Below are 14,174 nucleotides of genomic sequence, written 5' to 3' on the forward strand. Positions count from 1 at the left end.
AGTCAATTCATCACCCTTTAAAAAAAATATATATACACATATACATATTAGACACACACACACACACAGGGTGATTAGAAAGTAAGTTTACCACATCAATGATATGGTGCGTTGATGTGGTACACTTACTTTCTAATCACCCTGTATATATTATTCCTTTTGGCCAAACAGTGGCAAGTGTTACAGTCTATACTCCAATATCCATCACTCACTGTTCCAAGTGCATTGAGAGTGACTGATATACGAATACATTAACTTTGTCTATTCTTTGCCATTATGTTGTATATGACAGGTTAATTGACATGGTTATATCAGTGTAGATTGTATGGTTACAGTAAGTAATGTTAGTGTCCTTTGCTTTTCAAGGAAGCTGAACAAATGATAACGGCACACTTCCACATGCATTGCTCAGTGGGGCCACTCTACACTGAGTGTAACTACACATGACAATGACGAAACAGCAAAACAAAGACCTTTCAAATGCTCTGGCTCGAAGAAGCCAAGTAGTGTGCGTATAGCTGCTGACTTAAAACATACTGAAGACGTAGTTTGGAACGGAACAAGGGATGATGCGCCCGAACCCTTGTTGAAATAAGGACATCCTTTGGTTTTTACGAGTATCTTTTTATTACTCATTTTTGTAAATTTAACCACAACAAATTCTGTAGGCTGGCATTTAAAAGAAATGATATGGAGCATACTACATACAGATTTCATTGATTATTTAATTTACACCACAAATACTTTTCTTCTTTATATATAAGTACAATATATTACAAATGTAAATGTGTGACTGCTGGTGTTCACCTGGTCATGAACTGAATGGCATGCTGTGTGCTTTCTGAACCTCAAGCCTTTTTTTTCCCCGTCCTCTCATTCGTTAGTAAAATGTCTGTAGTTTACGAAGTTCCAAAATATAAAAACATGCAGAATCTATATCCTACATCATACAACCACGACAATACTTGAAGCCAGTTTTTTTCCCCTACGTACAGCCAGAGCTATCTTCTGAATTTTTCTTGCAGAGTCTGTGAGCTAGCCGTCATTCTGTTATCCCGTGGAAGCTGCAGGAAGTTGTTTAAGGTCCTGCCACAACTGCACAGCCCAACAACGGTGTGCACGTGGGCGTTTGCCCCACAACAGCTTCATTCCTTGATGATGTTTTGATTTTCTTCACTCCTTGCAGTGCACTTCTGCAGGATTCAAGTCTCTAGTCTTTAAAATAAAAAGAGCCTACAATGATACAGTTTTGCGCTTGCCTCCCATGACTATTGGCCGTGCAAATTCCACAAAGTCGTCTATAAGAACGGGCCAGGCTCCTGAAAGAGAAGACGACAAATAAGAACTTAAGAAAACGCATGCCAATAAATGCCACTGTTGTAAATACAAAATCAGACCATAACTCATAATTTATCCAGATTGTTTTTTATGATTATTAGGTTGTTTTTTTTTGTTTTTTTTTTTGTTTCAAATCACTTGCCTTCTTCATCGTAGTTTGACATGTCGTCTGCAATAATATTTCCAAAGTCTAAAAGTAGATTCCACGTGTCTTTGGGAATTGATCTTTTGTGATGCTCCTACAAGAAAGAAATGTGTTTTGATTGTCCGGCGTTAACAATCACAAACTAAAAAGTCATCTTCTTGTAATCTACAGTATAACACCATAATCTCTGGGTATTCCTGATATTGTAGGGATTGTATGTCAATAAAGATATTAAATGTGTTTGTTTGTTTTTTTGCCTGGTGTCCGGGCGGTTGCCAGGGATTATGTATCTTTTTTTTTTTTTTTTAACCAAATCAGATTGCAAGTGTTCCATCTTCAATATTCCATCATCTCTGAATCCTGTCAAGTGTAATAATAAAATAATGAGATTGATCTCAGACACAAATAGGACTTATTCCACAAACAAAGAAACCACCCACATGTGTTAATGAAAGGTGCTACTCAGCTACTCAAATTATCACCTCTGGCGTAGGACAGAAAAAAAGCTGCTGATTTTACAAAACTAAAACCAAATAACTGAAATACTACTATTTGTGGCCCTTGAAACACTCTGAAGCTTTTTGCTTCTCAAGTTTGTTGCAGTTACATGACATTTTCTTCTTTCAGAAAATAGGAGTTAATTAAAGACTGGAGTACAAATGGTTTGAAAATATGGCCCTGAAATCTTAACAAGCTTTTTTGGCCTTTTTTTACCAGAGCAATGGATTATTCCACCAGGGGGCAGTAATAATCCAAGAACAGTGCTACTGTATCTTTCAAAGACAGCACTAAATAGGGAACAGAGGAGCTAATTAAAATCACACGGTGAAGACGTACTAAAGAGTGGTAAAAACACAAGAATAAACAATGGCTAATTCTTATATTCTAAAAACGTACTCTCTCTCTATATTCAAAAGGCAGGTGTAACGATAAAGGGGAGTTATTCCCATTAGATGGGATACAAGTTTGGATAAAAAGGCAATTTGGATAAAAGGGTTCTACTGTGATGTAAATGTACTGTAAATGGGAAACAAGAAAAAATAAGGGCAGAAGCATGAGAGTTTCTGTTATCAGATATGCTCAAGGCTGTTGAACAAATCCTTTTTTTTGTATTTATTAGCACACAAAAAGCTCCTCTGATGGCGCTCCAATGTTACCCTCATGTCCTTGATCGGTCTATAAAAGAGTAATGTCAAACTCGGCACAATGCACTGGCTTTATACTTCAACACAAAGATAAATCCCACTGAACACAAATTGACCACACATGTTCCAGATTTCTTTTTCAATGGACAGCAAAATAGTTTTATAAATATGCATTGGTTTGCCCTTATAAGAGTTTACTGCAAAGTGTATGGCTTGAGTTTTGTTTTTTTTTAATTTGTATTTGAAAAGCAGGTCAAATTAGTTGCAGATGAATTTCAATTGCCACCACTGATATCTTTGTATCCTGCTTGTGTTGTTTACGGTGATGTAAGCACCGGTTTGTACATCCAATAGGTGCACCATGTCTGTACCCGTAAGCTTCTAGAACTGTGATTGGGTGTGACTCATAATGTACCCAATCAGAGGACTGCATGTAACTCTCAAGTTCTTACCTTGGTTCAGTTACTAAACCTCAACGGACACCTCAGACCTATAGGAGTAGGGAAATGTACTGTGCACACTTAGCAGAGGTCTGGTACTGTCTGGTACAGTGGCAATAAAAGGTGGGTATGTTAAACTCATGATGCCATACCTGGGAATTTATCCGTGGTATCTTTGTAACAATTATTTTTAAACAGTAAAGAATGAAAAATGTTTAAAATGTGTATAAATAAGGTGCAGTATTGTTGTGCCATGGTGTAGAACCCTGAACACCTGCACTAACATAGTAACTGTGAAGAACAACTTTAAAATGTCTATGCAGCAACAAGAGTGGAGCTCTTGAGAACTGTGGGTCAATGTCTTTGTACATCGTTCAATGTTTACTGAAGCGATTTACACTTGAACAGCAAGGGAGATCTTGCTCACACACACAACAGGACTTACCAATAAAAACTTGTTCCAGAGATCTAGAAATTTAAACTTTCCCGTCAAAACTAAATTCCAGTAGGCAATGGCCATTTCTAAATCTGTAAATGAACAAAACAAAAAAACTCATTAAGAACAAAGTTTTACTCATACAATACAGGTATGTGAGTTGTTTCCACTTATAGCATTACTATTCTTGCAAAATGCTGGGTCTGCTTGTAAAAACTGAATTTCTGAAGGGAGGCGGTTTGAACACTGATCAATAGGATTTTCCTATTTACTAAAACACAGTTGCAGAGGGGCCAGGATTCACAATTGAGCCTCTCTAGTGGCAATTTATGCCTTTAGAAATTCAGCCCTGTAGTGGAAAAGGGGCATTGGTAAGCCTTGTAAGTAGAGACACCAATGTGGAATTATACAAAACACACAATATATGATATTAAACAAGTAAGGAGTTAAATATTGCAGAACTGCTGTCAGTACAAAAAGTCTTTTAAAAGAAATAAAGCTCTTCCTTGGAAGATTCAATATGAGCAGACACTCCACCCAGTTTTATTTATAGGTGCTGTACATTCTCTGCTCAGAATTTACAGAACCTCACCCCGGACGGTTTGCAGAAGCCTCATTTGAAGCTGGTCGGGGCCATTAATAATTAAGCAACATTTGCATTGACTTTCTTTCATTCCTTTACAAGATGCACACCAAGACCAAGTGGGTTGGACCTAACAAAGGACTTAAATCATGTTATTTAGTATGTGGGGGACAGGAGGCTATGAGCTGTATGTGATCACCAGGCCACCACTGTGGAATGTAAAGGAATGGAGGAATAGCCTCTTTGAAAACCCTGATGTATGGCATCAGCTATAAAGCAGGGGGCAATCCTCCTCAATACTGAACCTAACACTGAGATGATATGCCTCCCATCAGAGGATAACAGTATGTGTTAAATAATGTTCTCACCAAGTTTCATTACTACTGGATACACCGTTCTTATGATATGTATGTAACAATGCAAGCGTGATATAATACTGTACTCTGTATCTATGTACAGACCCCCAGGTTCTGACACTAGAACTTCCTTACCAAGTTTCATCACAATAGAAGAGATTTTTCTAGAACGTCTTTCATGCAAACACACTGTTCCAAGGCGCATTATGAATGAAACTCCAACTGCTGCAGAACAAAGGACTTATCCTTTAAACATTTAAACATCTGGTGTCATCTCCTGTAAAAAGGGAGGACCTACCACTTGCTGGTTATTGTCTAAATCCCCACTGGCAGGATACAGAAATCATGAGATGCAGATCAATGTGGCAATGTTTCTTCAGTGTTAACCTGCACAGTGTACCATATCCCAAACTTTAAGATGTTCCAAAAACAAGCATAGGTTTGTTGACTTTGTCGTTGTGCATCTGAACAGTAGTCTTGGAGCCCTCTACAGTTACAGCTTCAGATCTGTGAATCGTCAGCAAATCTTTGCTTTCTACGTAGGCACCAAAAGCTCAACATCGAATCCAGTCACTTGAATTTATTTTGCTAATCTCCTTTATACATTTCACCCATAGTTCATAACCCGCAATGGGAAACTGTGACCGCATCTGCCAACATTTTCAAGTTAATAAGAAAAACTGTTAATGTAATACAAGCCTCCATTCACAAGGAAGAGGATTTCATGGTTAATATCTGCTTGATACATTCCCCAGTGGACCACAGAACTTACTTACATGAACACCTCCTCTTGCTATGCTGCAATAACCTGAATAATTACTTCTTAATTCTAAAAAGAAAATCTAGAACACAGGCTTGCACAGCAGATGTGTAGATGATTTACACATGTCAGCATTCATTAGAATACCTAATCTACCAGTGCTGGCTTCAGATTTATTCTAGACCTCTTTTTCAAGTGATGCCCAAACTTTTTAACCCACATCATCTCTGCTTGATGTTAGACACCCATTCTCTCATACCCAAGAGTACAGTATCCTATTCCAGTCTGTACATACTATAATAAAAACTATTATACAACAGTCACTTGTATTAATAATGCTGCCTTTTCCACAGTGGGGTGTGAATACCTCTATAAATATAGTACTACCATCAAGCAATACTAAAATATATAATGTATACAAACCACAACATGGGAAATGATGTTATATTAACCCACTCTTCTTCGTAAACCTTGGTTCTCTTGTCCCTATGCAGCAGTGTTCTTGTCAGACTCTCACTAGATATGTGCAGCATGTTTCTTCTGGTTAGATTAAAAGGGAGAAAGCAGAAAGTACTTTCTCTGCAAAGTGTCCTGGTACTCAATTCCAGTCTTCTGACTTAGTGTATTTTTCAGTTATGTTCAATTTAGAGTCTAAATCTAGTTTTCATTCCTATTAAGACTGAAGTGTCTGGCTGTCTCTTCTAGTTCTCAATGTGTCTGTGGATGTGTGTGTGTATGTGTGTGTGTTTTAACAGCATTACCCTGGCCAGCATGCACTATAGTGGATTACTTGCAGTTTAAATGGTCACTTCAAGACAAAAATCCATGCCTCACCCCCTGGTGCCTGCTGGGTAATAGCTTAGATTAAGCAGTTTTAAATTACGTCTGTAATGGTCTTGCCATAAATATAAATATTCCTATGATGAAGAAAGCTATAACTCATCTGGCAGATAGTCTACACTTATATACAGTCCCTTCTCTCTGTACTCTCTGCTGTGTTGGTAGTCTTGGAGACATTTTTTCAAAGGGTTTACTCTAGTCCAGTGCTTCCCAACCCTGGTCCTGTGTTATAAATTATTTGATAAACAGCCATTAATGTATAATTATAGCACAAGCACGATGTATGATCCTATATGTTCCATAAAGACATGTCAGTCTGCATATTGTAGTTGCTTTTTTTTTGGCTTTAAATAATAAGCATTAGTATAAATATATACATAATTTATGGAGTTTCATCGATCGTCACATTAAGTAAGGTGTAATCAATGATACATGCTATGTTCTTATTTTATGTTTTACTTTAATGGGAAGTGGTTGTGTCCAAGGCGACCGTGCATACTTCCTTCAGGCAATACCCACGGTATAATTTTCAGCACTTGACCATACCAACGAGCGTGTGGAATTCCCCTAACTCCTCTACTCTGTAGTATTCTGTGTACCCACACTCGTCTTCTCTGTCTCCTATGCCTTCTGTTGATCTAATACAACAGGAGTATTTCTTAATGTTCCTCATCACTGTCCCTCATCTTGCTGGAAATAAAAGTGGGCGTGTACTAAAAAGTTGATTGGCATTTGCTGTACAATATCGTTCCAGGTGTGACCGGGGCTTTAATATTTACTTTCTTGAGTAAATACATTTCCGTATATCATTTTCTTAAGTTAAAAAAAATGTAAATAAAAAAAAAAATTTAGGTTAATTCTGAGTTCTGTACTAATGCTGGGGATCAGCTAGTCCTCAGCTTTGTTCATTGCAATTGGTACCAAGTTATTTCTTAGCAGACAGGGCAGCAGTGTGGAGTTGTGGTTAGGGCTCTGGACTCTTGACCGGAGGGTTGTGGGTTCAATCCCCAGTGGGGGACACTGCTGTTGTACCCTTGAGCAAGGTACTTTACCTAGATTGCGCCAGTAAAAACCCAACTGTATAAATGGGTAATTGTATGTAAAAATAATGTGATATCTGTATAATGTGAAATAATGTATAATGTGATATCTTGTAACAATTGTATGTCGCCCTGGATAAGGGCGTCTGCTAAGAAATAAATAAATAAGTTAGTATGCAGCTGGGCATGATCCTGAGATAGTACCGTATTAGCTAGTCTGCAACTTCGTACACAGCTCCATTCTAAATCTACAAGTTTGTTGCAATTGCCCCATGGGGTCCCCAGGGGTGGGAAGCCCTGCTAGTCTAGTCTTTAATTAACTCCCCTCGTGTTTTGTTCTTTTTTTAACATGATTTTTTTTTTTCTCCTTTCAAAAAACTATGGAGGAAACCCTTTGAAAATAAGGTCCTTGTCTTCAAACAGCAAATGTAATATTGTAGTTAAAAGGGGCAGATTCTAAAGACTTGTGTATTAGGCAACAAAACTTTCATCACTACTGAACTTTCAATTCGACAGAATTTGCAGTCACTCACATGGTGACCATCAGTACCCTCTGTAACATTTCACAAGCACTAAATGAACACACACACACACACACACACATTATATTAAACTCCAGGCACTGGAGCTCCGAGAGGTATGTTATACGTTTTGATTTCCAAAGCGCCTCTCTGTATGTCTCACTCTGCATTTAATTAAACTTCATTTTAACAGAGACTGCTGTTCAGTTGTCGAGAAAAAAGGCTTACAAAAAAGGACTTTCTTTGTGTTTAGTTTTCATATCAAACTCCTCTAGAAATTGCTCTTTTTGCTTACCTAGGCCCTTTTGTCCAGGGTTTTTAGCAAAGTTAAATGTAAACTGATAGAAGTCTTTGAACTTTCCTGGGTCCTTTAATTCTTGCTCTAATCTTGGTAGTTGGGATTTAAGTTTATCTGGGCTGTCGCAGCTGTGGAAAATAAGATGATAGCATATTACCTATAAAACATTCTAGAGGAGTGGGATGTACGTACATGAATAACAGACTAGTTTAAATGACGGCAGCACCTTTTTTTTAACCTGCCAAACACAGAACCAGAGAGCATTAAAACTGGCCGAAGAAATCACTTGCGCACCGTAGAAAAGCAGAGAGAGTGTTCTATGGGGTCACTACATTTTTTAGAAATACTGTATAAAATTAAGTTTCTGGTATTGGGGTGTCTTCCTATGTCTGGAAATTTGATAGCAGCATATTACAGTCAAGTGCCCTGAAATTCTGTAATGCTGGGCCACCCCCCATCCCCATCCACTTATTTTGAATTCTACAGCCTTGGTGCTGGAAAGTACTTACCCAAGTTCTGACATTCCATCTACAAACTCCCTCTTACTGAATTCGCACTGAGTAGCAGCTCTGAACTTCCACGCAACAACCAATACACTGACGCTGGCCGGATCCAGGTTAAGATCGTCACAAAACTGCTGGATCCCATCTATACCAATCTTATTCTCATCCTGAGGATCTGAATCAAACAGACACCAAACACCATGTCACCACACTGGAGAACACAAACCATGAATACAGCAGCTGTTTTTCTCTTTCACATATTTGTAAAGAGTATCAGTAATTTGAAGTTACCTAGAGTTCAAGCAGTGTGGAGCTTATTGAAGTTACCTATAGTTCAAGGAGTATAGAGTTTATTAAAAAAATTAATTAATTAATAAATTAATCTAAATAAAAACACATGCTGCATTAGATTTTATAAGGTGAACATTAACGTGATAGTCGATGACAAGATGAAGAATATGTTTAGTATGTTGCATAACATTCTCAATTCCAAACCTTTTTTTTTTTGGTTGCTGTTTCAGGGAGGAGTGGACTAATCTTATGGCTAAAAGGTATTAGTTGTGAGGAACTTAACAGAGGACAAGCATTGATGGACTGCCTCTCATTCCTAACTATTCATATGTAGCACAAAAGGTGAATTTATCGTGTGGTCCAAATGAAAATAAAAGTCTGGAAAAATAAATGCACAGACCATTGACAAAAAAACAGAATGGACTTATAACAGCAATAATACCCTTGTATTAACATAGGTTACGGACTTGTTTGTAAAACGAGATTCATTTTCAAAACACTACATCATTATAATTTATATAACTTGACAGCAGTATGGTAATAATTGATCACTAAAGCATGCCTTTTTTCCACATTAACTATAGTCCATTTTGTATGGTGCACCCAATTCTGCTAAGCTGCACACTTGCAGTAAACAGATTAAAACAATGGGTAAACAGTTCTAGTTAATTGCTGCCTGATTAGTTTTCCTTGTTAAGAAAAGACAAGATGGCCACTGTTTGAAAAGCCACGTGATCGGATTGTTATATTGAATGATTCATTGTTTGATTGAGAGTGGACGGACAAGTGTGGAATGTGGCCAGGTGGTGATGGGATGATTGAATCAATCAAGCCCCTGTATAAAAGGAAGATAAATATTTGTTTAAGTGTGTACGAGTGTGGAGAGGAGAGAAAAGAAAAGAAAGGAAAGGAAACACAGGGATAGCCGTAGCTTGGTTGTTTTGGGGGTTGTTTATTTTGAAGAGTTTTGTAGTGTTTTGTTTAAAACTTTATTTTGTCCAGAGCTTATTTGTGAAATATTAAAAGTGCTTTAAACTGCAGTTTGAGTCTGGGGCTCATCTTTCAAAGGGCGCAGACCTGCCTTACCCGGGACGCTACGCCTTGCCATTGCCTCATTATGCAAGATACGAGTATTAGTGATAGGTAATATGGGTAGCACTAACAAGTCGACCTCTGAAAATGGTAGTTGACTAATCACACATTTCAATGGGTGAAACTGCTATGCAATAGGAGTCTTATTTGCATACCTGCATAGTAATGTATTTGTGTTTTTAAAGTATATATTACTAGCAAACAAGCAAAGTCAGTATTTTAAAAAAAAAAAAGATTTGTGATGTGTGCAGTTTCAGATGGATGGAATTGTGTTGCAAAACATATAAATGACATTCTAGAACAGTGGTACTCGACTCTGGCCCTCGAGATCGATTCCAGTCCTGGTCTTTATTCCAACCAGGTACTAAATTAGGTAATTGCCTCTTAGCAGCTTCAATTGGACTGGATTGGATCTCGAGGGCCGAGTTGAGTACCACTGTTCTAGAACATCAATACATAGTTTAAAAAAATTCAAAGAAGTTTTAAAATAAAGTGCTCAAACACCAAAGTTCATGTACAAAACTGCAACACAATTGGATTTTTGCCACTCTGTGATTATTACATTTATCAAGATGGAATGTTTCTTACAGCTGACTGGGTATTGTACAACAAAACCAGTTAAACAGTAGTAAACCTCCATTGAGTAAACTGGATACATTTTAACTGGGGGGAAAAACCACTCCTAGTTAACTGCTTCAAACTTCCACATTAAGTGTTTGAAATGAAACATGTCTCACAGTACATGAAACAGGTACCGTTTCAACCAATACAATAAAATAAAAAAAAACAACAACCACCAAACAAAAACAGCCTTGCCTTTGTATCGGTTATAGAGCTGTTCCAGTTTCTTGCGATCGACTGCGTTTTTCATGGATTCTTTGTTGTAGAGCTCTGGGTTTTGGAAGTAGTTGTCCGTGGCCGTCTCTAGTTTCCAGTCATTCTGGGTCAGGCAGTATACAGCAGTTCTCTCCCCAGCCTGAGTAAATACCATGAACTGCCGAACCTTATCCTTCTGAGATGACTTAAGCTTATGCTACGGAAAAAAGGAACACAAGCACGATCTGTAAAACAAAGGTACAATTGTTTTCCACATTATCATGATCATTTTAAAAAGCTTTTTTCCCCCCCTGTTGAGTCCAGTAAAGTCTAAATTCCGATTAAAAACTGAATCGGTTTTATAAATGTGTTCTCCCTCGCCCTTTTAGCTGTAGCTTTTCGTTTCTCCTTTGTGGGACTGCCCACCATATTTTTAACCAAGTAAACTGAAGGCATAACAACTGAACATAAATTCTTCTTTGTGCAGAGTAGGGGTGCCATGTGCATTTATGAGCAAAGTTTGGTGTTTTTTTTTTTTTGAGAATGTGCTGCTAACGTGTTCAACATACCCATCTGATTCTGTGGCCTGCCTTGTGGCTAACACAGTCAGGTACACAGCAATTAAGAAGGTATGTTGGCCTGAACAGATTGGATTCATTTTCACCTGCTATCTACTAGAGGCCTACATGGTTTGGAAGCCATCCTGCTGGGTAGTTTACTTAGTGGGCAGACAAACAAGAACAAATTTGAAAGCCAAAAACCACATAGTGCAGGGGTTCACACAATGGAATAAACTTTTACATTCAGTCCTACTTCTTAGTTTTTATTTGCAGCCTTACTATCTCATGTTCCGATCTCATCAGTGTGGTTGGGTTTGGTGCTTGGATGGGAGATCTAAAGTGCAAGGAATTATCTAGCCCTTGCACCTTGGGTCTCCCATCCAAGTACCTGTAGGAAGTGGGGTTAGTGGCTTAGAGTCACTAAAATAACTTCACCATGGTTTTACGGATCGACGCTATGACACAGGCTGTAAAAGGAGATCGTTCCACTCCATTATCAAATCAGAGTTGCTGCCTGTTCTGCCACTCCAATTTGCAACCAAAGATGTAGAAATAATTATGCCAGATACAGTATCAACGTGTGGCCAGGTTGCTTATTTCTGGGGTTTGCTGCTTAACTCTGGTAATGGTTAGCTTGCTTTTTCAACATCTTGTTTTGATAGTTTTTTCAGTATCCAGTTCAAGGTTTGACACCCTCCTTCATATGTATCATTGGGATACAGTCACTCAAGGAGTTATGTCCTCTACAATGTGATTTGGAGTCTGATCCCTACCAGGCAACAGTCCTAACTGGCACTGTTCACAGAAACAAGCAGCTGCATCTTAGTGGGTGTACTGTATTTACACCACAGTTTTAACAGCAGGACATTTATATATTTACCAGGAAGGAAGTCATGGCAAAAAAAGAAGCCTTTTCATTTAATAACAGATTGTTCATGATGCAGGAACTGGTTGGAGGTGAAAATAAATGTAGTAATCTGAGGTGATGAAAGAACATATGTTGCCAGGGTCCTTTATGTATTTCATCCACTTATGACGTGGCCATATCATGCTGGGTTTCTTTAAAAGCCTTTTGCAAACCAAGTTTGGATTTACAGTAAACTAACCTTCCTCCAGCCTTTAAGAAAAATGTGCTATTCCAAAAAAACAACAAACTGCTCTGGACACTCAGGATTGTACATGAGTACAGAGATCTCTGACACGGAGCACACAGAATACAGCAGCTGCTTTCAAAGGACTCTATGGCTGGGGTTAGCTTTTAATACAAAGTAATACTACCCACCTCTGCAATGTATATATGTAACTTCATGACTCACCAATGTACACAGCAGCTGAGTGTGAAAGAAGGTTCTCTTAAATCACTGCTTTGCGTAAATGTAATTATTTTTTGTTGGTTAAGCCCTTGAAAATGAAAAAAGATAAGGGCTACTATTTGTAACAGTTCGTCTCTAGTGTCATAGGTTAATTTGGTTTCTTTATGGTAGGCAAAATTATTTTAAATACTTATATAAATATACTGTGTTCACTCATCCCAGTAACTTTATGGCATATCTTACCACCCCAGCAGGAAATCTGGTCTTGAACTTCAAACCTTTAACAGTTGATTGTTACTGTTCTAGCCATACTAAAGCTTGCTTTATAAACCAAAGTGGATTCTAACAAAAAAAAAACAAATGCGCTAGTCAACATTAAGACAGCCACGCTTGAAGTGTCATTAAAGTAGCCCTGAATCTCCCTTACAGTGATGCAATATACTGTCATTCCTGAGTAGTAAAGTCAGCATTCCTTTCAGCAAACTTTACATTGCAGCTCTGGGTCCTATCAGTACCACCACAGACTTCTCACTTTGTCTTGTGACATGTAAACAAAAAAGGTCCTAGGGTTCCCTTTATAAAGAGGACAGCTTAATGCAACGACCATATTATTATCAATATCTGTAGCAGGCCAAAATAAAGCTCCACAGTATCTCTACACTTGACTCCATAAAACACAGACATGACATGTAATGTGCAATAATAGAACAACATTGTTTTTCTCATTGAACACGAAACATAAGTTCCGTACTTTCACTAACTCTAGTCTGTAACTGTGTGACTATGTAACTGTTAATAGTACTCACTTGCAGGCTGTACACTCAGTAATTGCCACTAAAAAGCGCAGCACATTTGTGCCAGGCACGTTGCTATTGAAAAAAATACATAAATAACATAACATAAGGTGTTCGTTAAAACATTCACGGTCAATTGATTATTTAGAATTATTCTCTGATCATTCGATGAACGTATTTCAACCAGCTTAAATGTTAATTTAAAAATAAAATAAAATAAAATAAAAAACAAAGATATTGTTTTAGAAAGAAAAAAACACTGGGATTTTATCAAACACAAAACAAATGTGCTGTATCACAACAATATATCTGGTAGTTGTCCTAGTAGCCCGGTCACTTTCAGCTCATTTAATTGCTTTTTTTTCCATTACTTACTCCCCGAATTCCACAGTGCAGTTGACCGAGCTCCTGGGACCGTGTGCTGCTGGTCGGCTCTAGTATCCTAACTTGCTGAGAGACCAAAAAGGGAAAGATACGTGGTCAATTGCTGCTGTCAGTTCTCAAAATACCAACAACACTCTCTGACTGACCTTCCTTCTTAGCACTGATAAACTATGCGCTATAATACGCTGTCAAACCATCAGTGCATAACAAGACACCCCGTCGCAACATCCCCTTGGCTGTCTTTACTTACGTACGTCCGCCCCGCTGTCCACCGCTTCACCCCAAACCCCTCGGTTTATTTGTTGTTTGTGTTTATTATTTTGATCTTACCTACCATTTTATCACCAGCTATTTGACCAACTTGAACGCCAATCGCTCGTTCTACGCTTGCGCATCTTCCTCCAGGGACTGCGCTGGATAGTTGGCGAGCGTGCGCGGTTGAGAAGATTGTTCTCGGGAATTGTAGTTTGTTCCCATTCTAAATCTTCGAAGCGTGAAAACACATAGCTGCACATGTAC

At 38.2% G+C, this 14,174-nt stretch overlaps 1 protein-coding gene across 7 annotated transcripts; it reads right to left on the bottom strand.

Annotated features, from left to right (window-relative positions):
* Positions 1-603: 603 nt before the first annotated feature.
* On the bottom strand, positions 604-14,106 carry LOC117407116 (DCN1-like protein 1). Of its 7 annotated transcripts, none has more exons than XM_034011766.3 (8): positions 13,990-14,106; positions 13,647-13,721; positions 10,605-10,821; positions 8,412-8,580; positions 7,900-8,030; positions 3,514-3,596; positions 1,481-1,577; positions 604-1,319 (listed from the first exon to the last, which is right to left on the bottom strand). In XM_034011766.3, the coding sequence occupies exons 1-8, from the start codon at positions 13,990-13,992 to the stop codon at positions 1,234-1,236; spliced, it is 861 nt and encodes a 286-aa protein (XP_033867657.3). In that variant the 5' UTR covers positions 13,993-14,106; the 3' UTR covers positions 604-1,233. The 7 variants fall into 7 exon arrangements, with proteins under 7 accessions (XP_033867657.3, XP_058885246.1, XP_034778557.1 ...); XM_059029263.1 differs by having other exon boundaries at positions 13,906-14,003; XM_034922666.2 differs by lacking the exon at positions 13,647-13,721 and having other exon boundaries at positions 13,990-14,105.
* Positions 14,107-14,174: the final 68 nt, after the last annotated feature.

This window comes from Acipenser ruthenus, chromosome 8, assembly GCF_902713425.1.
Source record: "Acipenser ruthenus chromosome 8, fAciRut3.2 maternal haplotype, whole genome shotgun sequence".
Taxonomy (NCBI): domain Eukaryota; kingdom Metazoa; phylum Chordata; class Actinopteri; order Acipenseriformes; family Acipenseridae; genus Acipenser; species Acipenser ruthenus.

Coding starts and splice junctions, on each gene's coding strand:
- LOC117407116 (XM_034011766.3), bottom strand. Junction 8,031..8,411: donor GATGGAATGTCAGAACTTGG/GTAAGTACTTTC, acceptor TATTTTCCACAG/CTGCGACAGCCCAGATAAAC. Junction 3,597..7,899: donor CCCTGGACAAAAGGGCCTAG/GTAAGCAAAAAG, acceptor GTTCATTTACAG/ATTTAGAAATGGCCATTGCC.